Source organism: Oncorhynchus kisutch, linkage group LG7 (assembly GCF_002021735.2).
Source record: "Oncorhynchus kisutch isolate 150728-3 linkage group LG7, Okis_V2, whole genome shotgun sequence".
Taxonomy (NCBI): Eukaryota; Metazoa; Chordata; class Actinopteri; order Salmoniformes; family Salmonidae; genus Oncorhynchus; species Oncorhynchus kisutch.
The window spans coordinates 6,443,617-6,469,992 of record NC_034180.2 but is presented as its reverse complement, the minus strand read 5'-3'; the positions used below and the strand labels follow the sequence as shown (position 1 = coordinate 6,469,992).

Below are 26,376 nucleotides of genomic sequence, written 5' to 3'. Positions count from 1 at the left end.
AGGCTGAGCTTCCAAGAAAATGAACATGAATGGTCATTGCTATCTAGAATCTTTGGAACGTCCCTTCCCCATTGAAGTTGAAAATTAAAATGGGTAAGGGAAGGGTGACCGACGTCCCAAGGATTCCAGATAGCAACGACAAATCATGACTCGTTGGTTTGATGTAGCATTACCCGTTTCCTTTTCCTTTAGCCACACCCTATGAGCTATGACGCCAAAAACGTCCTTTCTCTTCAGTGTAAACGGAAGTTAGCAATGACAATTGACCATTTCTACGTTAGCTTTTTCTATTGCTGTTATTTATACGTTTATTAACACGATGTAACTCTAAATATGACTAATTAACTTAACAGCATCACATACGAATTGGAGACGGGACTTGGTTGATAGATGTTATCTAGGTATAGTTAGCTAACAATGGCTAACTGTATGGTTTTTCACAATCAAATAGCCTCCATCATGGAGGTGCTAGCGAATTCAGCCGTGGCAGAGATCTGTAAACTCGTAGACGACGACTATGCAGTGTTTCGTTTGGAAATGACTCAAAGCCAGAAAGACAACAGGGGATTGCGGAGGAAACTACAACTACTGGAATTGAAGGTGGCACGGGAGCGCGCAGAGAGAACTTTGCGACAGCACGTCGTCGCCAGTCGTACCAATAGTGTCAAGATCCTGGACAGATACAGAGGAATGGCAAGAGGTACATTTAGCAGAAGGCAGAGACTGCGGGGCCTGTCGCCCCGTTCCCGTTGCGCATGTGTTCAGATGTGTTATCCAGAGTTGAGTCTTGGTCAGTTTTTTAGATAGAATACAATACTTTACCTCATTAATTAGGTGTTATATTTATTTGACCTTTATTTTACCAGGCAGGTAAATTAAGAACCAATTATTCTTGCACAAAGACACAATATTCTAACCAGATTCTTGATTTACTGAATGTCCTATTATCATAGTCAATAAAAAAAGAATGTGATGCATGGAACATCAATCAATCAATCAATAAATAGTATATCAAGAAGTTGTGATACATTTTACTTTGCCAATTGTAGACAGTGTCAAGAGTGTACAATATAGTGTTGAGCATTGAAAGTACCTGACTTTACCACCCCTTTTGCCCCCAATCACTCTCTTAGATGGAGGACATCTCACTGGAGGCCACAGGAGCTTTGTGAAGCCAGCGGGACACAACGTGTGGAGAGATGACCAACCCATAGCTATAGATGAGAGGAGTGGAACCTCAACCCAGCATGTTATCGTGATAGAGGTTAGTGTCATAGTGTAACATAAATTACAGTATGTGAAATGTGACACGTTTATTTCAGAAAGGCTCCCCCAGCTATTAATTTGCTTACATGTACATCCTTATTGATCTGCCATAGGGGAGCTTGTGAGAATTCTCTACAATATTGTTATCCAATTCAACTCAAGTACCGGTAATAACCTCCTCTCTGCTTATCAGTCTGCAAATGCAGATGCTGTAGGTCCTGGGGTCAAGCAGGAGAGGAATGAAGGAGAGGAGGACCCACAGCACAGCAGAGACATCCAGTCTGGAGCAGCGGCTGGAGTGGCCCACCCTGTAGTCACGGAGGACCTTGCCGCTTACGCTGCGCCCCAGGCCAGGACCGGACGCAGCATCACGGAGGTCAGTGGAATGCTGAACGACGTCCTCAAGTCAGAGACTTTAACTGTAACACAGAGGCTCTTACACACAGGATCTGACCACAGATCAGACCCAGAGAGACTGGGGTTGGGGCCACTGGCTCCCGGCTCAGAGTACTTACCAGTATTTCACCAGAGCCAGAGGACAGTTAATTCCCATGGAGATGGTGATGCGTTCTACACTGGCATTGATGATCTGTCTTGTTCTTACGCTACAGAGATGGACCCTGGCCACATATCCTTGGGTTTAGAGACACAGACTGATCTGTTTAGAGGGGACTGGAACCGGTACAGTAGTAGTGTATACTCTGAAGGGTGCCTAGATAAGAAAGGGGAGGTTATAGTGGTAGATGAGGTGACTGTGAAAGTGGAGGGCGATACTCCTCCTACATGGAATGAAGATAGTCACCTAGGAGATGGACAGTCACATGGCAGAGATTTCTTAGATTGCAGGGGAAGCTTAGAGACAAATCTAAATGTCGACACTCACTCCCCTTTACACGTGTTCAGGGATCGTGACCCAGTGTCCACGTCATTGGGACCTTTCGATTCACATGGCTCCGTCCTTTTCGATCAGGTATTGAACTCAAAAGACCAAAGTGCCAAGACGCAGGGAGGGGGAGCCACATCGGGCAAAAATAAAGACAAACCGTTCCTCTGCATGTTCTGTAACAAAGGCTTCAGCTGCTCCCAGAAGGTGGAGATCCATCAGAGGATCCACACAGGGGTGAAACCCTTCAGCTGTACCCAGTGTCACATGCGCTTCGCCCAGGCTTGCAACCTGAAGAGGCACCAGAGGGTCCACACAGGGGAGAAACCCTACAGCTGCCCCCAGTGTGAGAAGAGGTTTTCCCGCCAGCACCAGCTGAAGATGCACCTGAAGGCCCACACGGAAGAAAGGTCATTCACCTGTACGCACTGCGGAAAGAGGTTCTCGGAGAGCTGCTACCTCAGGACGCACCAGCAGAAAAACCATTCCACTCTGTAACGTAGAAAGTAACCATTCCACTTGATAGTTTCTGACATTTTTGATCAAACCCTGCATTAAAGACAAATGGGAATTGTTTTCAACAGAAAATACCCATAGATTAATGAAACCCATTACACAACAATGCACAACAATGCCTCTTATTCTCTGGCTATATGCAAAAATCTATACGTCTCCGAATGGGTCCAATAATTGATAATGCAGTTAAAGTGTGGAGACAGGCCAACAGACATCTCATGATCTCATTCCCTTTTCAGAGCCATTCTCCATTATGGACAATAACCTAAACTTATCGGGCTCAAAACCCTTTGTTTTTCATCAATTGTCTAGTAGAAATATTTTCATCCTCAGTGACATCTTTGACAATTCAGGTCTTCATACTTTTCAAGACTTCAAAGAATCATATAATCTCCCAGGGACTCCCCCCCCCCCCCCCCCCCCCTTATGCTCCACTTGGCTTTCAAAGAATACGGAGTATCCTGGGATTCCCTTATTGCCACCCATCCCCTAGTTTAGACTCTTTTGAATACTCCCAAATCTGTTGGCCTGGTCTCCACTTTCTACTCCAAACTTATCTTGAACGACAAGTGTTCACCTGCGGTCACTTCCATCTGGAACAGAGAACTAATAGGTTTTGGAGAACAGTTGAACTGGAAGGTGATATGGAACAATGTTTTCTCATAAAACATCTCAACAGTTGATTAATTTAAAATGTATTCACAAATGTTTTTCTACACCATATCGCCACTTCCAGATAAAACTCTCTGGCGATAATCTTTGTAAACGGTTGCCCTCTTGGATCAGTCGGGATCTATATACATATGTTTTGGGAATGCCCAGTGAATCTGTGCTTGAAATTCACTGTTCGACTGAGAGACCTTACAGATAATTGTATGTGTGGGGTACAGAGATGGGGTAGTCATTCAAAAATCATGTGAAACACCTTTATTGCACACAGAGTGAGTCCATGCAACTTATTATGTGACTTGTTAAGCCCATTTGTACTCCTGAAGTTATTTAGGATTGCCATAACAAAATACTTATTGACCCAAGACATTTCAGCGTTTCATGTTTAATTAAGTTGTAAAAATGTCAAATAACATAATTCCATTTTGACATTATTGGGTATTGTGTGTAGGCCAGTGAAACAAAATCTAAATTTAATACATTTTAAATTCAGGCTGTAACAACAAAATGTGTAATAAGTCAAGGGGTGTGAATACTTTCTGAAGGCTCTGTAATAGTCGACGGAGGTTATCCGAGGATAAACGATTTTTAACAAACCCACTTCTATCATTAAATGAAGTTCTGTCTTGACTTTGGAAATAGTAATCGCTACCTGGTCTGAAAATAGTTTGTGTTGAGAACGCTCTAATGCAGTTAACATTTCCAATTCGGATGTTTTTTTTCTTCATTGTGATTTATTCAAGCCAGATGCAAATGCAGCTGCATCAAAGGTTTTCTTTAAAAAATGATGTCCATTCCATAGAATCGGTGGTCAGAATCAGTGAATTTGTTTTGATCATTATTAATTAATTTGGTTCCATTTCAAATTGATCACAGAATGTAGGATAACCAGATGGAATTCAGTTATATCTGACAATATACTGTTCAGGCAATCAAAAAAACGTTAGATCTTATGAATTTGGAGCATATGCATTAATATTTTTTGGGGGGGAGTGTACACATTAATAAATTGTTTCTTTCCATTATGGATACATTTATGGAAAGTGATTCTGCCTTCTTAAGTCTGCGTCTTTACCCAAGATGGTGATTTTGAGTTTGTGTTATTATGATTACACCTTTAGATTTGTTTGGGGCTGATGAAAAAGCAGACAAGTTGGTACAAATGGTTCTGCATTCTATGTGAGTCCTTATAGAGCAGGTGTGTTTATGGGAGCGTTGCTATATCAATATGGTTTCTTGCTAGAATATCAAGACGACGAGACCGTTTGATAGGAAAATGTATCGGTTTCAAATTCCATGAGAGAATAGCTAGGGTTGACATTTGTTTTTCAGAAAGGAATGTTTTATTGATGATAAAATGGTTCTTTAGTGTTGATAAGCCCTTGGATGTGTAACAAAAAAGCAGGATCCACAGGGACCCCCCCCCCCCCCCCCCCCCCCCTGGAATAAAGACGAATAGCAGCAAACGCGTGTGGGTGTGCCCGCAGCATATAGCAAGCAGCACGTTCGATTTAAATAGTTTAATCCATTCTCCATTTCATACATTTATTCACAGGTAAATAGTCATATGCTCTAAACCGCCCTGGTGACAAACAAACATTGCTGCCCTGTTTCCAATCGTCCACATGGCTAGGGGAATCTATTCAAGTAAAGGCATTTCGAAAAGGTAAAAAAAATAAAGATGTATTTTTAGCTAGCCAGCTACAGTGTGGGCTAACTGAAATGAGCTGCTAACGTAGCTAGCTATCTACCTAGCCAACTTTACATACTGTATATGCAAATAGTCCAGGTGGCCATTTGATGAATTGTTCAGCAGTCTTATGGCTTGAGGGTAGAAGCTGTTAAGGAGCCTTTTGGACCTAGACTTGGCGCTCCTGTACCGCTTGCAGAGAGAACAGTCTATGACTTGGATAACTGGAGTATTTGACAATTTTTTTGGGCCTTCCTCTGACACCGCCTGGTATATATGTCCTGGATGGCAGGAAGCTTGGCCCAGTGTTGTACGCACTTCCCTCTGTAGTACCTTACGGTCTGATGCTGAGCAGTTGCCATACCAGGCGGTGATGCAACCGGTCAGGGTGCTCTTGATGGTGCAGCTGTAGAACCTTTTGAGGATCTGGGGACCCATGCCAAATCTTTTTAGTCTCCTGAGGGGGAAAAGGTGTTGTCGTGCCCTCTTCACAACTTTCTTGGTGTGTTTAGACCATGAAAGTTTGTAGAGGATCAGTGTGGCAGATATGTTGTTGCCTACCCTTACCATCCGACTGACAGCCAGGAGCCAATATTATTATCCCTTACGACATGCATTTGTCAGCTAAATTGCACTTTCATTCTGTGCCACTCAACTCCCATTTATAATGAGTCTCATTTGTAATAAGAGGGATATAGCTGGATATTGGCCTATGTATTGTTGATGTGTTGCTATAGTCGTGGATGGATCAGTGATAGAGATACAACATGCGCAATGTCAAAGTGGACAACATTAATGAAAAATAAAACACTAATATTAGGGATGTCCCGATATGACATTTTGGGCCCATATCCAATATTTTCCGTGCCCAAAAAAACAATACCTATAACCAATATTTTTTAAGCATTCTAGTACAATTAAATAGTTAACACACACATGGACCCAGCGGTCTAAGGCACTGCATCTCAGTGCAAGAGGTGTCTCTACAGTCCCTGGTTCGAATCCAGGCTGTATCACATCCGGCCATGATTGGGAGTCCCATAGGGCGGCGCATAATTGGCCCAGTGTCTTCCAGGTTTAGCCGGGTTAGGCCGTCATTGTACATAAGAATTTGTTCTTAACTGAATTGCCTAGTTAAGCAAAGGATACACACACACACAACACCACTCTGACCAAAAAGTTATTTTGTTGGTATTTACATTAGAGGTCGACCGATTAATCGAAATGGCCCATTAATTAGGGCCGATTTCAAGTTTTCATAACGATCGGAAATCGGTATTTTTGGATGCCGATTTTAGCCAATTATTTTTGTATTTAATTTTTTTAAATAAAAATATATATATTTTAACACCTTTTATTTAACTAGGCAAGTCGGTTAAGAACACATTCTTATTTTCAGTGACGGCCTAGGAACGGTGGGTTAACTGCCTTGTTCAGGGGCAGAACGACAGATTTTTACCTTGTCAGCTCGGGGATTCAATCTTGCAACCTTACAGTTAACTAGTCCAACGCTCTAACCACCTGCCTCATGAGGAGCCTGCCTGTTACACGAATGCAGTAAGAAGCCAAGGTAAGTTGCTAGCTAGCATTAAACTTATCTTATAAAAAAACAATAAATCATTCATAATCACTAGTTATAACTACACATGGTTGATGATATTACTAGTTTATCTAGCGTGTCCTGCGTTGCATATAATCGATGCGGTGCGCATTTGTGAAAAAGGACTGTCGTTGCTCCAACGTGTACCTAACCATAAACATCAATGCCTTTCTTAAAATCAATACACAGAAGTGTATTTTTTTTAAACCTGCATATTTAGCTAAAATAAATCCAGGTTAGCAGGCAATATTAACCAGGTGAAATTGTGTCACTTCTCTTGCGTTCATTGCACACAGAGTCAGGGTATATGCAACAGTTTGGGCCGCCTGGCTCTTTGCGAACTAATTTGCCAGAATTTTACGTAATTATGACATAACATTGAAAGTTGTGCAATGTAACAGGAATATTTAGACTTACGGATGCCACCCATTAGATAAATTACGGAACAGTTCTGTATTTGACTGAAAAAATAAAGGTTTTGTTTTCGAGATGATAGTTTCGTGATTCGACCATATTAATGACCTAAGGCTCGTATTTCTGTGTATTATGTTATAATTAAGTCTATGATTCGAGAGAGCAGTCTGACTGAGCGATGGTAGGCACCAGCAGGCTTGTAAGCATTCATTCAAACAGTACTTTTGTGCGTTCTGTCAGCAGCTCTCCGCAATGCTTGAGCTGTTTATGACTTCAAGCCTATCAACCCCCGAGATTAGGCTGGTGTAACCGATGTGAAATGGCTAGCTAGTTAGCGGGGTGCGCACTAATAGCGTTTCAAACGTCACTCGCTCTGAGACTTGGAGTAGCTGTTCCCCTTGCTCTGCATGGGTAATGCTGCTTCGAGGGTGGCTGTTGTCGATGTGTTCCTGGTCCGAGCCCAGGTAGGAGTGAGGAGAGGGATGGAAGCAATACTGTTACACTGGCAATACTAAAGTGCCTATAAGAACATCCAATAGTCAAAGGTATATGAAATACAAATCGTATAGAGAGAAATAGTCCTATAATAACTACAACCTAAAACTTCTTACATGGGAATATATATCTTCACCAATTTTGGGTGAAGACTCATGTTAAAAGGATCCACCGAGCAAGGAACTTAAATGTTAGCTTTCTTACATGGCACATATTGCACTTTTACTTTCTTCTCCGACACTTTGTTTTTGCATTATTTAAACCAAATTGAACATGTTTTATAATTTATTTGAGGCTAAATTGATTTTATTGGTGTATTATATTAAGTTAAAATAAGTGTTCATTCAGTATTGTTGTAATTGTCATTATTACAAATAAATAAAAGAAATCGGACGATTAATCGGTATCGGTCAACCACATTTTGACAGATTGGACCCTATAGGAACTACTGATGCATCATGGGTGAATAAACTTTATTTTAAAACTGATTGGAGATTTTACAGGAACTTGAAACATTTTTACAGTAATGAGAAATGTGTTTTTCCGTGATAAATATAATGGTTTTATGTCGACTTCAAATAATATATAATTTTTATGATTTAGGGTGAATTCATAATAAGTGGGACACTTTTTGCATTTCCATCTTCTGTAACCTCTTTCGACATCTATCCAACATATTAGCCCAACACATGATACATTTCTGAAATCCTCAATATGTTTTCTAATCACACAAAAATGACAAATGTTGATATCATATTCACAGGAGGCATGACACACCCATTTGTGTACACTGAGCCAAAACCATATTTTCAGTTTGCATTTGGTAAGCTAGGACAGCAGGTTAGATAAACTGGGATAGTTGTAATTGTACCCCAATGACAATTCATTTCAATTTTGTGTGAATAGGAAACATCTTGAGGATTTCAGAAATCTATCGAAAGAGGTGACAGAAGCCTGAGCCAAAACCGGGTATGAAAAAAAGTCACTGAGACCCTTAATCTATTTCCCCAGAGTCAGATGAACACGTGGATGCCATTTTTATGTCTCTGTCCAGTATGAAGGAAGTTGAAAGTACTTTCACAAGCCAACTAGCATTAGTGCAACGACTGGAAGTCTATGGGTATCTGCTAGCATGCTAGAAGATACCTGACTTGACCAAAGGGATCTGCTCAAACGTGCACATTAGTTTTGATTTTCACTTGTCAGAACAAGAAATATTCTTCAGGATTAACCCTTTAAAGCCCAATGTTATATATCTGTAACATTGTCTTTAAACACCTGGTTACGCGTCTGTACATGATTAATACATAAAAGGAAACCACTATCTTCAAGAAGACATCCCCATAAACACCTTTGGCACCCGCTGGTGGCCAATCGTTGTAATTACACTATCAGAGATTTGCGCTAAAAATCGCAATTCCTCCTCCGAATGGTCTCGGACATTGTCAAAAAGTTGAGTTTCTGAAATTCAATGCATGCAAAATGCTTATACAATGTCCAGAGACGGCTGAGTACATTTTCTAAGAATAATGTTAATTTTTAGGTAAGTTAAGCCACTTGAAAGTGTGTTACCTATGTGTAACATCGGGGTTTAAGTGATGCAAACCAAACCCCACAGAAATATGTTATTTGGGGTCTCCTTGAGCATTCCTATCACTCTTCGATTTTTTATTTTTTGCAAGGAAACTGGATCTGGGTACTGAAATGTTAAACTGTCGCAGTTTATATGATGCCCCATGTTTTTTTTCAAGTAACATTGAATAAAATGACTTAATTTGAACGCATTTCGGTAAGAATTTTGGGTGAAAATGTACAACATTCTGGTTAAAATGTAGACACAGTGCCATAAACTAGGCATCTTAGACTTCAGAATGACAGTTGATTTTTGCAGATGCATCATGGTTTTGTAACACAATTTGCTACCATGATTAAAACTGGGCTGCGTTCAGTATTTTTGATGGATAATTGCTGTACTGAATGACCAATTGAAAACGTGGAGGGGGTGATGTTGTGGTTTGGTGAACACTGTCAGCATGGCCACTGCCCTTTAAATACAGTACCTCGCTTATTGCTTTAAGGCACACCTTGTCACACCCACCAAACCGGAGCAAACGTATCTCAAAGTCTGTTCAAGAACGTTTTGGGGAAACGTGTTGTTCAGTACAAACCCTTCCGCAACGTAGCAAACGTGCAGCAAACTGAACGCTCCTCTGGTTTCATGAGCATCACCAGCGCAACCCCTTTTAATTTAGCCACAACCTTTGAACTATGACGCCAATCATCCATGTAAACGGAAGTAAACGACCAAGAACAATTTTCACGTTAGCGTTTTTATTTAGACGTTTATTAACACCATGGATCTAAGATTATGACTAATTTAACTGCACAGCATCACATATTTACCCCACGTAGTATTTAATTCGCGTTGGATACCAGTCTTGGTTGATATACGTTATCTAGGTAATGCTAGTTAGCTGCTAACGTTAGCTACAATGGCTAACTCTAACTGTATGGTTTTTCACACTCAAATAGCCTCCATCATGGAGGTGCTAGCGAATGCAGCCGTGGCAGAAATCTGTAAACTCGTAGACGACGACTATGCAGTGTTTCGATTGGAAATCGCTCAAAGCCAGAAAGAAAACAGGGGATTGCGGAGGAAACTACAACTACTGGAACTGAAGGTAGCACGGGAGCGCGTCGTTGCTAGTCGTCCCAGTAGTGTCAAGATCCTCGACCGATACAGAGGAATGGCAAGAGGTACATTTTGCAGTAGGCCCGAGGTGCGCGGCCTGCCGCGGTTCATAGATGGCTCAGTGCCTCTCGCCCCATTCCCCTCTGCACATGTGTGACTGTAGATGTGTTTACCACATATGGACTTGGTCAGTTTTTAGGATAGTATGCAATAATTTCTTGCACAAAGACACAATATCATATTCTAACTAGATTCATGTTTAATGCATTTCATATGATTTAATCATTTAATACAATGAGGCATGATATATGAAGTTATGCGAAGTGTTACTTTACATCCTTGCCAATTCTAGATGTGTCAATAGTGTACAATATATAGTTGAGCATTGACAGTCCCTAACCTAAACACTTCTCCCCCCCCCCCCCCCCCCCCCCCCCCCCAATTTACTCTCGCAGGTGAAGGACATTTCACTGGAGGCCACAGGAGCTTTGTGAAGCCAGCGGGACACAATACACGGGGAGATAACCAACCAATCACTGATGAGGGGAGTGGAACCACAACCCAGCATGTTATCGTGATAGAGGTTAGTATAATAGTATTTAGATCAAAATTACATCAAATGTACATCCAATGTAGCCTCTTTATTTCACAATGGCTCCCCTCAGCTATTCATGAACATCTTTATTTATATGCCATGGGAGCTTGTGAGACTTCCTGACAACATTGTTATCCAATTAAACTCCTGTACCAGTAATAACCTCTTCTCTTCTTGTGTCAGTCTACAGATGCAGAGGCTGCAGGTCCTGGGGTTAAGCAGGAGAGGTCTGAAGGAGAGGATGATCTACGGCACAGCAGAGACATCCAGACTGGAGAGGCGGCTGTAGCCATGGAGGACACTGCCCCAGCGCAGCCCAGGACCCGGCGCAGTATCACGGAGGTCAGTGGAACGCGGAATGCCATCCTCAAGTCACAGACTGACACCAAGACATTAACTGTAACACACAGACACACAGGATCTGACCACAGATCAGACCCAGAGAGGCATATGTGCTTTGCTCCTGCTCCCGGCTCAGAGTACTTACCAGTATTTCACCAGAGACAGGGGGCGGTTAATTCTTCTTGTGTGGATGGTGATGGTGACGCGTTAGACACTGAAGGTGATGATCCACCTTGTTCTTACACTATAGAGATGGACCCTGGCAACATGTCCTTTGGTTTAGACACACAGACTGACCTGTCTAGAGGGGACTGGAACCAGTACAGTAGTAGTGTGTACCCTGAAGGGTGCCTAGATGAGAAAGGGGAGGTTATAATGATGAGGTGACTGAAAGTGGAGGGTGATGCTCCTCCTGCATGGAATGCAGATAGTCACCTAGGAGACAGACAGTCACAGGGCACAGATTTCTTAGATTACAAGGGAAGCTTAGAGACAAATCTAAATGTCACTACCCTCTTCCCTTTATACACGCTCAGGGATCACGACCCAGTGTCCACGTCGATGGGGACTTCCGATTCACACGGCCGCGTCCTTTTCGATCAGGTATTGAACTCAAACGACATGGCTAGAGCTCAGTCTCAGGGAGGGGTTAGCCACATCAGGCAATAGTAAAGAGAAAAAGTTCCTCTGCATGTTCTGTAAGAAAGGCTTCAGCTGCCCCAAAAAGGTGGAGATTCACCAGAGGGTTCACACAGGGGTGAAACCCTTTATCTGTACCCAGTGGCATATGTGCTTTGCCCAGGCTGGCGACATGAAAAAGCACCAGAGGGTACACACAGGGGAGAAACCCCACAGCTGTACACAGTGTGAGAAGAGGTTCTCCCGCCAGGACCACATGAATGTCCACACAGGAGAAAGGCCGTTCGCCTGTACGCACTGCAGAAAAAGGTTCTTTGAGAGGAGATATCTCAGGATACACCAGCAGAAAAACCATTCCACTCTATAACATAGAAAGTAACCATTCCACTCGACAGCTTAGATCTAACCCTGAGACAAAGATTCATTTTCATTGCCAGTAGAGAAGATCCACAGATGCATTTGGAATAACGAGAGTAACAAATTTCAGTGTTGAATATTCCTGGGTAGAAATTGCATCCAGACATTGTGTGATATATATATATATATATATATATATATATATATATATATATATATATATATATATATATATATAAGCCTAAAAAGTCTGTTACATATTGTGTTTGTACTGTGTAGTATATATTATGTTTTCATATGGTTTATTTAACACTTGTTTGTGTTTAATAAACATAAAATGGGACTTTTCATTCCAAGACTGTAATTAACAAGGTTTCAATCCAATCTTTTTATGTTAGAAAAGTACATGTCGGATAAAAAAATGTAACGACAGGCCTGATGGAAACACACATTTTCGGTAAACTTTCCAAATGTCGACAAAACAATGTACGCTAGACAAGATGGGATCTTTTTGTGACGGATTAAAGTTAATTATGCGAGAAATGTCGGTGGAAACATTTATGTTGTGTGGTCCTCCCACTACAACTTGTCAGAAACAGTTTAGGCAAAATATGAAATAAATAATGATGGATTTCACAGGGTGGTGAAAGTGCATGGTGATGAACTAGATAGTCCTTTCCGATAAATATTGAGGGTCTTATTCTGGTGACATGATGATGGATGCTTGGTTGCTGTTTGACAAATACAAATAATATCGCTCTTTTGTCCATAATAATAATCTCATCGTGTAGGCTATATGTGCGATCTAGCCAACAGTGTGCAAAGCACTGTTGGCTAGAGCGCACTGCCAATACCAGAGTGTGCATACTGCCTACATTCTTTTTTGAGAAAAACATCAATAGAGTTGAAAATGTTATGGAAACCCATTTAACTTGTATTTTTTATTCGGAACATGGAATTTAACTGTAAAAGGTATTTTTATGTGCGCTACATCATCACACAGCTTTCATCCGCAACAAGTCAATTTGATGGAAACACATCTCTGGTGGGAAAATGCGCATTTTGTTTTTCGAATATTCACATGAAAATGTGTCTGCAGTTGGATGGAAACATGGCTACGGAGACACTATTTAATATCTGATCTCACCCTATTCTGCATACACCTGACAAGGCTTTATAACCAATTTACACTTACTAAATATACCTACACATACCCACACACTAACGTATACCTACTGTACACCTAAAAATAGTTTAATCAGGTTTGTCTGATGACTTTTGACTGATCATAGCTGACTTGATTTTACCCACATCATATTAATGTCCCCCATGATTGGTTTAACAACAATGAAGTCATTCTGTAACTACGGTATATGACTCAAAAATAGTGGGGATGGGTAAACACTCCATGTTGAAAGTGTGTGTATGTAAATGAGGGAGTGTATGTCTGTGCAATCTGTATCACCTCTCTCTTCCCGAGGAGGGTCCAGAGGTACTGCTGGGGAAGGAGGGGGGTCTGGGGAACCCTGAGGAGAACATGGTCATGGAGGACAACCAGACTACACCTCCTCCTGAACCCACAGAGGAACCAGCTGAGAAGCACAGGACCACACACAGTCTCACTGAGGTGAGCCCACTGTGAACTGCTGTCTGAATGGTATTAGGTCAGGGCCTGTATCCACAAATCCCCTCAGAGTAGGAGTGCTTATCTAAGATCAGTTGTGCCTTTTAGATAATAATGAATAAGACTATATAGACAGGTGGGGACCTGATACACGATCAGCAATCTTACTATTTTACGCTTTGTGGATACGAGCCCAGGTCTTGATCATGCATTTGAATTATAAAACTATTAAAGAGTGTAAGTAATCAAAACAAGTGACATGTTTGCATAGTATCAAATCAACTAATATGTTTGCATAGTACTCATAGCAATCCCTCATTGCCCAATCAGAAGATGCTCTATAGCAGGGTGCTCATATCAGATTTCTTGATCCAACATCCTCTCACTCTGTATCTCTTACAGTCAGTAGACATGGAGGATGGGAAGCCTGATCTGCTGCTGGTCAAAGAGGAAACAATAGAAGATGAACCAGAGAGCATTGATCTGCTGAGTGGACTAAAGGTGGGGGAACAAGGTAAGGGATACATACATGGGTCTTTCTATAAATAATGGGGCCAATGTGTGACATTAGGATCAACATTTCTAAATGGTTTGAAGCTAAATGAAAATTATTTTCATGCAGTTCCACATACCTGTACTTAGAGGAATATATGCAAATTGTCCCTTAACACCACCTATACAACATAGGCCCAAGACTATACATCCTTTAAGCAGGGTTCATACAGACATTGGCAAGCCAAATTGAAGGGATATTTTCATGCACGTAATTGTAATTTTCAAGGACCCCATTACCACTTTAAGAATAATGGTTTTTAGGCCTTGTCAATGCATTGATATACAAATTATTATTACCTTCTGACTCAGCCACACATAATAAAGCAATGAATAGCAGTAGCATTAATCTCACCAGCTCTGTTTTTATGAAGAGAAAGCCACCAAAAACCAGGTTCCTTTTGTACTGGAAGGATTTGTATGGAAAGACAAGTTGAAGCCAACATTAGATGTTGTCGTCCTCATAATAACCACACGTTGTTTTACAGATTTTTTATTTATTTTACCTTTATTTAACTAGGCAAGTCAGTTAAGAACAAATTCTTATTTTCAATGACGGCCTAGGAACAGTGGGTTAACTGCCTGTTCAGGGGCAGAACGACAGATTTGTACCTTGCCAGCTCGGGGGTTTGAACTTGCAACCTTCCGGCTATTAGTCCAACGCTCTAACCACTAGGCTACGCTGCAGAGTAGCACAACACCCTTCAATTGAAGCAGTGGGAAACAAATCAAAGTGGCCACATTTCTCACAAAAACAGATCAAAAAAGAAATCAGGGATAAATTAATAATAAGGGAGCATGAACTTATAGATTGGTTACAATAATTACAAGGACATTAGTGCCAAGATGTAGCACCAAATTCAGGAAATGTCTGATTTTCAAGGTAGGCCAATTCCACGTAGGCTAAACTTTAAGCCTGTTGTATTGTTTAAAACTGCAGGAGTAACATGGAAACTAAAATGTATTTTTCATTACCAGATCAAGTTGTAACGCGTTGTCATTATATCCAGAATAATTCATAGGAATAGCATTGGGTGTTGCGCAATAGTCTATCCTTCACAGTAGACTCAGTGTCGAATCCGAGGCATGAAAACATTAACTCATTACCTTGATGGGTTCTCTGTTAAATCTAACTTGACCTTGCTGTAAATAAAGCAGAAAACAACTTATGATCAACATCAATTTGGCAAAGATATTGGATCCAACTTGGATCCAGGCACAACTGTATTCACCGGCGCATTGAATGAGACATTCTTCGCAAACACCTTTTTTCCAGCACTTGTGTTGTTGTTGCATCGCATGTGCTATTACAACAGCTGTTTCTCACTTGACTGTCATTCAGAAAATTTCTCCCTGGATCAGATGATGATGTGTGAAAATATCACAGTGTAATTAAACAACTCGACACCAAAGGCACATCCAAAAAGTATTATTTCATTATTGAAGAACCACGTTAAAGACAGTATCGACTTTAAGTATCAAGATGACTCATTCGGTAGGAAGCATTCGATTTTGCAATAGCATACATTTTTGGGAATTTATGTGCCCATGAAAATGGGTTTCACCCCGTAACATACACTGAGTGTACAAAACATTAGGAACACCTTCCTAATATTGAGTTGCACCCCCTTTTGCCTCAATTCGGGAGAGCATGGACTCTCTAAGTTGTTGAAAGCATTACACAGGGATGCTGGCCCATGTTGACTCCAATGCTTCCCACAGTTGTGTCAAGTTGGCTGGATTACCTTTGGGTCGTGGGATCACTGTTGATACACACGGGAAACTTGCAGTTCTTGACACACACAAACCAGTGTTCCTGGCTAGGGCTGTTACGGTGACCGTATTACCGAGTCATGACCACAGTCAAATTCCATGTGACGGTAACTAGGCTTCTCCAAAACTGCGCTTTGTCGCTGATGGTCATTAGTAGCATACCAAACTTTCTAACTGCCAGTCGCCTATGGCCTGGTACTTAGCGCTCTATTATCACTCTATTCCAAGGGGTCTCCTGTTCCTGGAGAGCTACCGTCCTGTAGGTTTTTGCGCCAACCCCAGTTAACTAAACTGGTTCAGTTTATCAACCAGCTAATTATTAGAATCAGTTGTGGTAGTAGCTCTCCAGGAACTGGGTTGGAGTGCCCTGCTCTAATCACTCTGACATCAATGCAATCAAAAATCAAGAGTTTTGATGGCCTCTATTAAAAAGAGGATCCCATCAGCTTTTCTATAGGCTAAACCTACCATATTTATTTGTCAACTTTCATAATATTAAGCACATTACTTTGCTTTACAACAGGAGGAGCCTACCTGGCTGGCATGAAAATTAACCCCAGGAAAAGTGTCTTCCATTTTCTATTTAAGTGAATACGATGACATGTATTTCTTTCTCCTCTTGTTCCAACAGGTGCATGATAGTGGTCCATTCTAAATAAAAACTAATTTCACACATATATATTATTTAGTATATGTAAAGACGAGGTTAAATTGAGAATAGTCCAATGGGTTACAATATTATAACTTGCGAATTATATATTATCACTTGTGAATGAGGCTCAATGTGTGCAGCCTCAAAGTCGTACACATCATGTAGCCTAGCCCATAGCCTATGCCATGTTTTGATATGGTAAACTGTCCAAATAACTCCAAATGTAGTCTATACACCTAGGGCCCCTGGAACACAGTTGGAGAGCACATAGCCTACAGAGCCTAGTGACAGATGTGTTTTTATAAGCCCAGTCAAAATCAAATCAAAATACATTTTTGTCACGTGTGCCGAATTCAACAGATGTAGGCCTTACCGTTAACTGCTTTCTTACAAGCCCTTAACCCACAATGCCGTTTTAAGAAAATAGAGTTAACATACATTTGAAGTCGGAAGTTTACATATACTTAGGTTGGAGTCATTAAAACTAGTTTTTCAACAACTCCACAAATTCTGTTAACAAACTACAGTTTTGGCAAGTCGGTTAGAACATCTACTTTGTGCATGACACAAGTCATTTTTCCAACAATTGTTTACAGACAGATTATTTCACTTAACTCACTGTATCACAATTCCAGTGGGTCAGAAGTTTACATACACTAAGTTGAGACAGTGCCTTTATACAGCTTGGAAAATTCCAGAAAATGATGTGGTCTGTCCTCTGGTCTGATGAAACAAAAATAGAACTGTTTGGCCATAATGACCATCGTTATGTTTGGAGGAAAAGGGGAAGGCTTGCAAGCCAAAGAACACCATCCCAACCGTGAAGCACGGGGGTGGAAGCATCATGTTGTGGGGGTTCTTTGCTGCAGGAGGGACTGGTGCACTTCACAAAATACATGGCATCATGAGGGAGGAAAAATATGTGAATATATTGAAGCAACATCTCAAGACATCAGTAAGGAAGTTAAAGCTTGGTCGCAAATGGGTCTTCCAAATGGAAAATGACCTCAAGCATACTTTTAAAGTTGTGGCAAAATGGCTTAAGGACAACAAAGTCAAGGTATTGGAATGGCCATCACAAAGCCCTGACCTCAATCCTATAGAAAATGTGTTGGCAGAACTTAAAAAGTGTGTGCGAGCAAGGAGTCCTACAAAACTGACTCAGTTACACCAGCTCTGTAAGGAGGAATGGGCCAAAATTCACCCAACTTATTGTGGGAAGCTTGTGGAAGGCTATCTGAAACGTTTGACCCAAGTTAAACAATTTAAAGGCTATGCTACCAAATACAAATTGATTGTATGTAAACTTCTGTCCCACTGGGAATGTGATGAAAGAAATAAAAGCTGAAATGAATCATTCTCTCTACTATTACATTTCACATTCTTAAAACAAAGTGGTGATCCTAACTGACCTAAGACAGTGAATTTTTACGAGGATTAAATGTCAGGAATTGTGAAAAACTGAGTTTAAATGTATTTGGCTATGGTGTATGTAAACTTCCGACTTCAACCGTAGGTGTTCTTTTTGTCCAGGTGGGTAAGGGCAGTGTGGAGTGCGATTTGCATCATCTGTGGATCTGTTGGGGCGGTATGCGAATTGGAATGGGTCTAGGGTGATGATGGTGTTAATGCCATGACCAGCCTTTCAAAGCACTTCAAAGCACTTCATGGCTACTGACGTGAGTGCTACGGGTCGGTAGTCATTTAGGCAGGTTACCTTTGCTTTCTTGGGCACAGGGACTATGGTGGTCTGCTTGAAACATGTAAGTATTATAGACTCGATCAGGGAGAGGTTGAAAATGTCGGTGAAGACACTTGACAGTTGGTCCGCGCATGCTCTGAGTACATGTCCTGGTAATCCGTCTGGCCCTGTTGCCTTGTGAATGTTGACCTGTTTAAAGGTCTTGCTCACATCGGCTGTGGAGAGAGCGTGATCACACAGTCGCCCGGAACAGCTGGTGCTCTCATGCATGCTTCAGTGTTGCTAGCCTTGAAGCAAGTGTAAAAGGCATTAAGCCTGTCTGGTAGGCTTTACATCACTGGGCAGCTCGCGGCTGGGTTTCCCTTTGTTGTCCGTAATAGTTTTAAAGCCCTGCCGCATCCGACGAGCGTCAGAGCCGGTGTAGTAGAATTCAATCTTAGTCCTTTATTCATGCTTTGCCTGTTTGATGGTTCGTCTGAGGGCATAGCGGGATTTCTTATAAGCATCCGGATTAGTGTTCCGCTCCTTGAAAGTGGCAGCTCTACCCTTTAGCTCAGTGTGAATGTTTCCTGTAATCCATGGCTTCTGGTTGGGATATGTATGTACAGTCACTATGGGGATGACGTCGTCAATGCACTTATTGATGAAGCCAGTGACTGAGGTGGCATACTCCTCAATGCCATTGGATGAGTCCCAGAACATATTCCAGTCTGTGCTGGCAAAACAGTCTTGTAGCATTTGCGTCACCTGACCACTTCCGTATTGAGTGAGTCACTGGTACTTCCTGCTTTAGTTTTTTCTTGTAAGAAGGAATCAGGAGGATAGCATTATGGTCAAGTTTGCCAAATGGAGGGCATGAGAGAGCTTTGTATGCATCTCTGTGTGTGGAGTAAAGGTGGTCTACAGTTTTTTTCCCTCTGGTTGCACATGCTGTTAGAAATAAAAACAGATTTAAGTTTACCTGCATCAAAGTCCCCAGACACTAGGAGCGCCACTTCTGGATGAGCATTTTCTTGTTTGCTTATGGCATACAGCTCCTTGAGTGCAGTCTTCATGCCAAAATCGGTTTGTGGTTGGAAAATAGATGGCTACAGAAGATATAGATAGTGTGGACTACAGCTTATCATGAGGTACTCTACCTCAGGTGAGCAATACCTAGAGACTTCCTTAATATTAGACATCACGCACTAGCTAGCTGTTATTGACAAATAGACACACACCAAAACCCCTCCTCTTACCGGATGTAGCTGTTCTGTCCTGCCGATGCACGGAAAACCCAGCCAACTGTATATTATCCGTGTGGTCGTTCAGCCACGACTCTGTGAATCATAAGATATTACAGTTTTTAATGTCCCGTTGGTAGGATAGTCTCAAACGGAGCTCATCCAGTTTATTCTCCAGTGATTGCACGTTGGCCAATAGAATGGATGTTAGAGGCGGGTTACCCACTCGCCGACGAATTCTCACAAGGCACCCGGATCTGCTCCCCGCTGTATCTCCGTCTTTTCTTCATGTAAATAATGGGATTTGGGCCTGGTCCGGGAGGACTAGTCATTGCGCAATCACTTGTGAAAACAGAGTTTTGACTGGCAACTATTCAAAAGAGGATCTCAGCTTTCTTGTGCTGCTAGATTTATTGCTAAATTCTTAAAGTTAAGCACATTAATCCTCTTTACAACTGGTGTAGCCTACCTAGCACACAAAGGCGGTGCGTGAGTGTCAAGTTTGGGAAAGCTAATTTTCACCAAAATAATGCAATCCATGCATCATCGCATTTGCAGACTTATGTGAGAGAGCCTGCTATTTGTTATGTGATGAGTAGATTGGATAGTCATAATTTAGGTTAACAATATAACTAGTTACACTGAATTTCTGAGATCTCTGTACAAAAAAAACTGTCCGACAGCTAGATCAAGGTAGATCTTACAGGGTTCAAGTTTAAAGTATAATTGAACTGATTAATGCTTATTATATGATACAACAACTTACACAGCCATAAATGCAAGGACAGAAAAGTAATGTCCCCCGATTTTGGACAAATCCATTAAGACACCCACCATGAGAATGGTTAAACAGGTTTTAAATTAACTTGTGAATTGTATTGAATATAGAGCTATGTTCCCCCCTTATCTTAATGTAATGACATGGTCTGATTATTATCAGGGACTTATCAACAGCTGTAACAAGTAGTTAATAGAAAGACCCACATATAGCCTACATACAGTGTTAGATCTTTAATGAAATCAATATAACTTATGTTTACATACAAAAACACATTGTAATTGACAACAACAAAAACTCCATATGTAGAGTTCTCTCTGCCGTATTTGTAAAGTCTATTTTCTAAACTCTTCCTGTAGGTGGTTGGCTGGAGGCTAACAGAGGAGAATGGGTGGCCATTTTGGATTCCCAGACCCAGACGGGTGCAGCCAATGGCCCAGTGAACAACATCACCGAGCAGGCCTGGCCCAGAGGTGACATAGTGGAGGTCAGGGGATGGGACAGCGTCCTCAACTCTGGGCTGGGGAACAACACTGTTAACCACAACCAGAAACAGACAGTCGAACCCAAAACAACATCTGAACATAGTCTCCATGATAACAGACTGGCTGAGACCAGGGCGAGGCGTAGATTTGGTCTGCGGGGACAGGAAAGGGAACGTATGCGGCGGGAGAGTACAGACTTGGCTTACGATGCTCCGTCCTGCTCCTATAATTGTGATTCAGAGAGACGGATCGCGCCTCATGTTGACCCCCTAACAGGTGCTTCCTTCAGTCTGCCTTCTATAGGATCTATCAACTGTAATATGGATCCTGCGATAACACAGACACTCCCTGGCCTTAATCCTCCTCACACTCTCCTTATGTTAAACCAGACCTCAGACAATGCCAATGCCTCAACACTAAATAGCTACACCAGCCCATTGACAAATGACAGTAGTGGAGATAGAATCAGTAAAGGTGGTGGCGCCAAAGAGAAGCGCTTCCCGTGTTCGTTTTGTGGGAAAGCCTTCAGTTTCCCCCAACAGGTGGAGATTCACCAGAGGGTGCACACGGGGGAGAAACAATTCAGCTGCCACCTATGCCAGGCCAGTTTCTCTCACTCCTTCAGCCTGAAGAGGCACCTGAGAGTCCACACAGGGGTGAAACCCTTCAGCTGTACCCAGTGTCACATGCGCTTCGCCCAGGCTGGGCACCTGAAGAGGCACCAGAGGGTCCACACAGGGGAGAAACCCTACAGCTGTACGCAGTGTGAGAAGAGGTTCTCCCGCCAGGACCAGCTGAAGATGCACCTGAAGGTCCACACAGGAGAGCGTCCCTTCGCCAGTACTCACTGCGGGAAGAGGTTATCAGAGAGGAGCTACCTCAGGATACACCAGCAGAAAAAACATTCCACTCTAACATAATAGTAACCATTCCCCTGGATAGCTTCTGATATTTAGATCAAACCCAGCATTAAAGTCAAATATACATTTTCATTGTTGTCAGCAGAAAAGACCTACAGATGACCCACAGATTTCAGTGTTTAATATTCCTGGGTAGAATATTTCATCCAGACATTGTGTGACATATATGCCTTAAGTCTAAAAAGTATGTTATATATTGACAGTTTAGGACTATAATGTTCTATCTGCAAAAAGATGATTCTGAGATAATTGGCTTTATATTTCTGAACCCTCATTGGTTTGAATGGTGTCATCTATTTTTATCTTGTATTCTTTTTAACTAAACATGAATTGGGTTATTAAGAGTACTAAATAGGTAGATAACAGAACAAGGCTATATCAATAACACAATTTTGAAAAAACATTCAGATAGAACCAAAGCTCGTGATTTTGTTTGTATCCGGGGCAAATCTGGTGCTTTTAGATAGAATGCAAGCTATATTAGATCAAATCCAGCCAGGAACTTTTTTTAGGGCAGGTGACCAAAAATACAAGTTCGATAAGATTAACAGACATAGTAATAAAGAGGCTGGAATGAGTCATCACTACAAATAATTTACAGTACACCTAGAGATTACTATTCCCAACTAAGACTTACTTTTTTTTCTCAAAGTAAGAAAAGCTATTCAAGAATTGACCATTTTTATTCCCAAAAATGCACTATATAGTGATATCGGATCGTTGTCCGGTATCATGCCTAATTACACCAACAGAAAATACACTTAGCGACAGAATCTGTAGAATGAACATCTTGAGTGCATCTTCTGGACCCGGAATGTATTAAATACCTAAATGAAACCATTAAAAAAACATTACCAATTTAGAAATAGCAGACAAAGAAAAGCCGACCCCCAATATATTTTGGGATGCCTTTAAGGCGTACATTAGGGGAATGATAATCTCATACTCTGCAAAAGTTAAATCTGATTTAGTGTCTTATTTTTCTTTCATCTTAATTTCTATCTTAGAAAAAGACCATAGAAGTCTTTACAAGTTAAACAAGAAAGACGTTTCTGAACTTAATTAGGAATACGATCATTTACTTTTGAAGAGAGCCAACAACTACAGGTTAAACTCAAATAAAGCATACTACTTAATGGCAAATAAATATGGTAACTATCTGGCAGCTCTCACAAAACACTACATTTATGTTTTAAAAGATACAAATGCGGTAATTAGTGCGATTAATGACAATTTTAAAAGCTTATATGAAAATGTATATAAATCCGAATTAAAAAATAGTTGGACGGATCTTCTGGCCTTAGACTCAAGAACCCTGAAGCAATTATCAGCAGTCAAAACAATCACTAAAAACAGAACACCCAAAAATAAATATAGGATACTATTAAAACATTAGCATGGAGAAAAGCACAATTTTAGGGCAAAGTACACCTATTTACACAAATGACAACACTCGTCGCTCAGTACGTCCTAGTTCTATGTATCAAACTGTTATTTCAGATATAGTAAAACCAGGAAAATCTGGAGAGTCCCCTGCTGATTATAGACCCAAAAGCTTAATAAATTGTGACAATACAATAAGTGAAAATGCTTATAAGCATTAGCATGGCAAAAGTCTTACCAGACTTGATACATATCAAACAGGGTTTATTAAAAATAGACAAACAAATACAAGGACATGTTTAATGCAATACGCAAAAAAACTAGATCAATATTTATCAATAATGGCTGTTGAAGCCGAAAAGGCTTTCGACCGTCTTAAATTGCATATTCTATTCAAAACTTTGAAAGCTTTCAATTTTCCAGCTGAGATAATACATTTAAATAAATTATATCAATGTCATGAATCGAAAATACATTACCTGATGAAATTGCTTTAGAAAGGGGCACAATACCCAGATCAGACTGGCTTCATAATTAATAGATTGTCCTCCAATAATCTCAGAAGGTTCTTTGATATAATTCACCTGGCTAACAAAAACAAAATACCTAGTGTCGCAGTCTCCTTCGACGCTGAAAAGGCCTTTGATAGGGTTGAATGGACATACCTCTTTCGCGTCTTGGAAAAGTTCGGTTCATGTACCGTGTTTGTAAATTTGATAAAATCACTCTACAAATCTCCTAAAGCTAGGATTGCTACCAATGGGATTACTTCCTCCTCTTTCCCTCTTTTTATAGGGGGAACAGACAAGGTTGCCCAATTAGCCCCCACCTCTTTGCCCTCGTCATCGAACCGTTGGCTGAGGCTATTAGAACGTGCCCTGATATACATGGCTTTGAGGTGGGCCCCCATACCCATAAATTATCACTCTTTGTGGACGACCTTATCTTATTTCTAACAAACCCAGAACACTCCCTCTCTCACTTGCAGATCCTACTACAGTGTTCTAGTTCTTTCTCTGGATATAAGGTCAATTTTGATAAAAGCGAAATCTTACCATTGTCTGTCTTTGACCATCATACCATCAAGCACAAGTTTCCTTTTAGATGGTCGCCTATGGGCTTCACATATTTGGGCATAATGGTGGATGGCAATCTGAACAACCTCTATAAACTAAATCTGGCCAGTTTGTTGCAAAAGGTGGAGGGTGACCTTTGTAAATGGATGGACTTACCTCTCACTCTACTGGGTAGAATCAATGTAATTAAAATGAATGTCCTGCCCAGATTTCTATATCTGTTTCAATCTCTCCCTATCCCTGTTCCCGCAGCATGACCAGATGGTTTTTCTGGCACGGCAAAACCCCTAGGGTTGGCCTGGATAAACTGACCCTTAATTACATTCAAGGGGCCTTAAACCTCCCCAATTTTAGAATGTACTACTGGGCTGCACAGTCTAGGTTTCTGGCTCAAAGGTTTGACAATGGTCCCTCTCCCTCATGGGTGAACATTGAAAAGATTGAGGTAAATGATGACACTGGGGCAGAATTGTTTTACTAATGGGACAGAAAATCTATAAAAACCATCACAGACAACCCTTTAATCATACATTCTGTCCTGGCATGGTGCAAACTGCATGAGCTGTTCGGACGAGGGGGATTCCTTTCCCCTAAAAAACCCTTTTATGGAACAATAGATTGATTCCTATGTTTTTCCAGAATAGTAACTTTAGACCATGGTCTGATAAGGGGATCACTCTTTCTGGAACATTGTTACGAGGAGGGAGTTCTTATATCTTTTGATCAGCTGAAAGAAATACCACTTGCCTAACAGGGACTTCTTTAGCTACCTACAACTACGAAACTTTATTAGGGTGACTCTCAAGGGACAATGGAACCTACCTAAGATGTCATCTATTGAACAACTCTGCCATGCAGACCAACCACTGTTCAAGACCATTTCCCGTGTATACGATGCTCTTATGTCAGGACTAACACTGCCTGGGCTAGATAAACCCCGACTTAGATGGGAAAAAGATCTGGGTATTGATCTTGATGAGGGTCTATGGAGTGACCTATGCAGGGATGGTGTTACATCCACATTGAACTCCAGATACAGACTGATCCAGTTTAATTTCCTCCTCCAGCTCTATATCACCCCATCTAGACTGCACAAGTTCAACCCAGATATCTCCTCCCTATGTTTTAGATGTGGCTCAGATGAAGGAACATTCCTCCATTCCACTTGGCAGTGTTCAAAACGACACGGTTTCTGGCAGGGGGTATGCGATACCATATCCTCAATTCACGGGGTTGTATTCGCTTTAGACCCGGAGGTCTGTCTACTGGGTAACTTTACTAACACCAATCTTAGGCAAAGCCATACTATAAAGCAAACATAAATATTGCTAGCGATTGCCAATAAATGTATTGCCAAGAAATGGAAATTGGATTCCTCCCTGGCAGTTGCAATGTGGCTATCTGAAGTTAATAGTTGTATGCCTTTGGAGAAAATCACTTACTGCTTGAGGAATAAGTTAAAGACATTTTACAGAATTTGGCAACCTTTTATTGACTATATGGAGAATCTCCCCCCACATCTCATTGATTGAATCTCTATATAATCCTCACGTAATGTTTCACACATAATATGTAGCCTACGGCAGGTGATCCAATGTCTCATTATTATTTTTTTCTTATTGTATGTTTGTATATATATATATATATATAAAAAAAAAATTGTTACGCTCGTCTGTTACTGTCACTTTGTCCTATCGTTGTCTAATATCTTTTCACTTTTATTTTGAATGTTCTTAATTGGAAAATGCAAAAATAAAATATATACAAATATTTAAAAAAGAAAGGGGCACTATATCTCCCCCATCCTGTTGACGGAATTAAAAATAAACTTAAGTTACATATCACAATAATGTTTGGGACATCAGAGAAACCTTGGGGGAATCTTATTTGAGTCAGAAAAGGGTGTTCATATGATAAGATACACAACCTTGCAGAGAGCATATCCAGCTGACAATCTCTTAGAAACAAATATAAACTATGGGAACCAAGACTTAAAAATAACTGATGTTGGCACAAAATGGAGGGAATGTTGGTGCATAACTAATTAAAT

The 26,376-nt window shown here is 41.0% G+C and overlaps 2 protein-coding genes across 4 annotated transcripts; both read left to right on the top strand.

The window, feature by feature from the left end:
* LOC109894754 (zinc finger protein 34-like) lies at positions 1-4,395 on the top strand. The gene is made up of 3 exons (XM_031828193.1): positions 1-700; positions 1,134-1,264; positions 1,460-4,395. The coding sequence occupies exons 1-3, from the start codon at positions 418-420 to the stop codon at positions 2,645-2,647; spliced, it is 1,602 nt and encodes a 533-aa protein (XP_031684053.1). The 5' UTR covers positions 1-417; the 3' UTR covers positions 2,648-4,395.
* On the top strand, positions 1,540-25,968 carry LOC109894060 (zinc finger protein 271-like). Of its 3 annotated transcripts, none has more exons than XM_031828144.1 (6): positions 1,540-1,642; positions 10,681-10,808; positions 11,004-11,162; positions 13,639-13,785; positions 14,185-14,296; positions 20,822-25,968. In XM_031828144.1, exons 3-6 carry the CDS (start codon positions 11,112-11,114, stop codon positions 21,865-21,867), a joined length of 1,356 nt encoding a protein of 451 aa, XP_031684004.1. In that variant the 5' UTR covers positions 1,540-1,642; positions 10,681-10,808; positions 11,004-11,111; the 3' UTR covers positions 21,868-25,968. The 3 variants fall into 3 exon arrangements, with proteins under 3 accessions (XP_031684004.1, XP_031684003.1, XP_020342866.2); XM_031828143.1 differs by lacking the exon at positions 1,540-1,642 and adding an exon at positions 9,779-10,290; XM_020487277.2 differs by lacking the exon at positions 1,540-1,642 and adding an exon at positions 9,780-10,290 and having other exon boundaries at positions 13,642-13,785.
* The last annotated feature ends 408 nt before the right edge of the window (positions 25,969-26,376 follow it).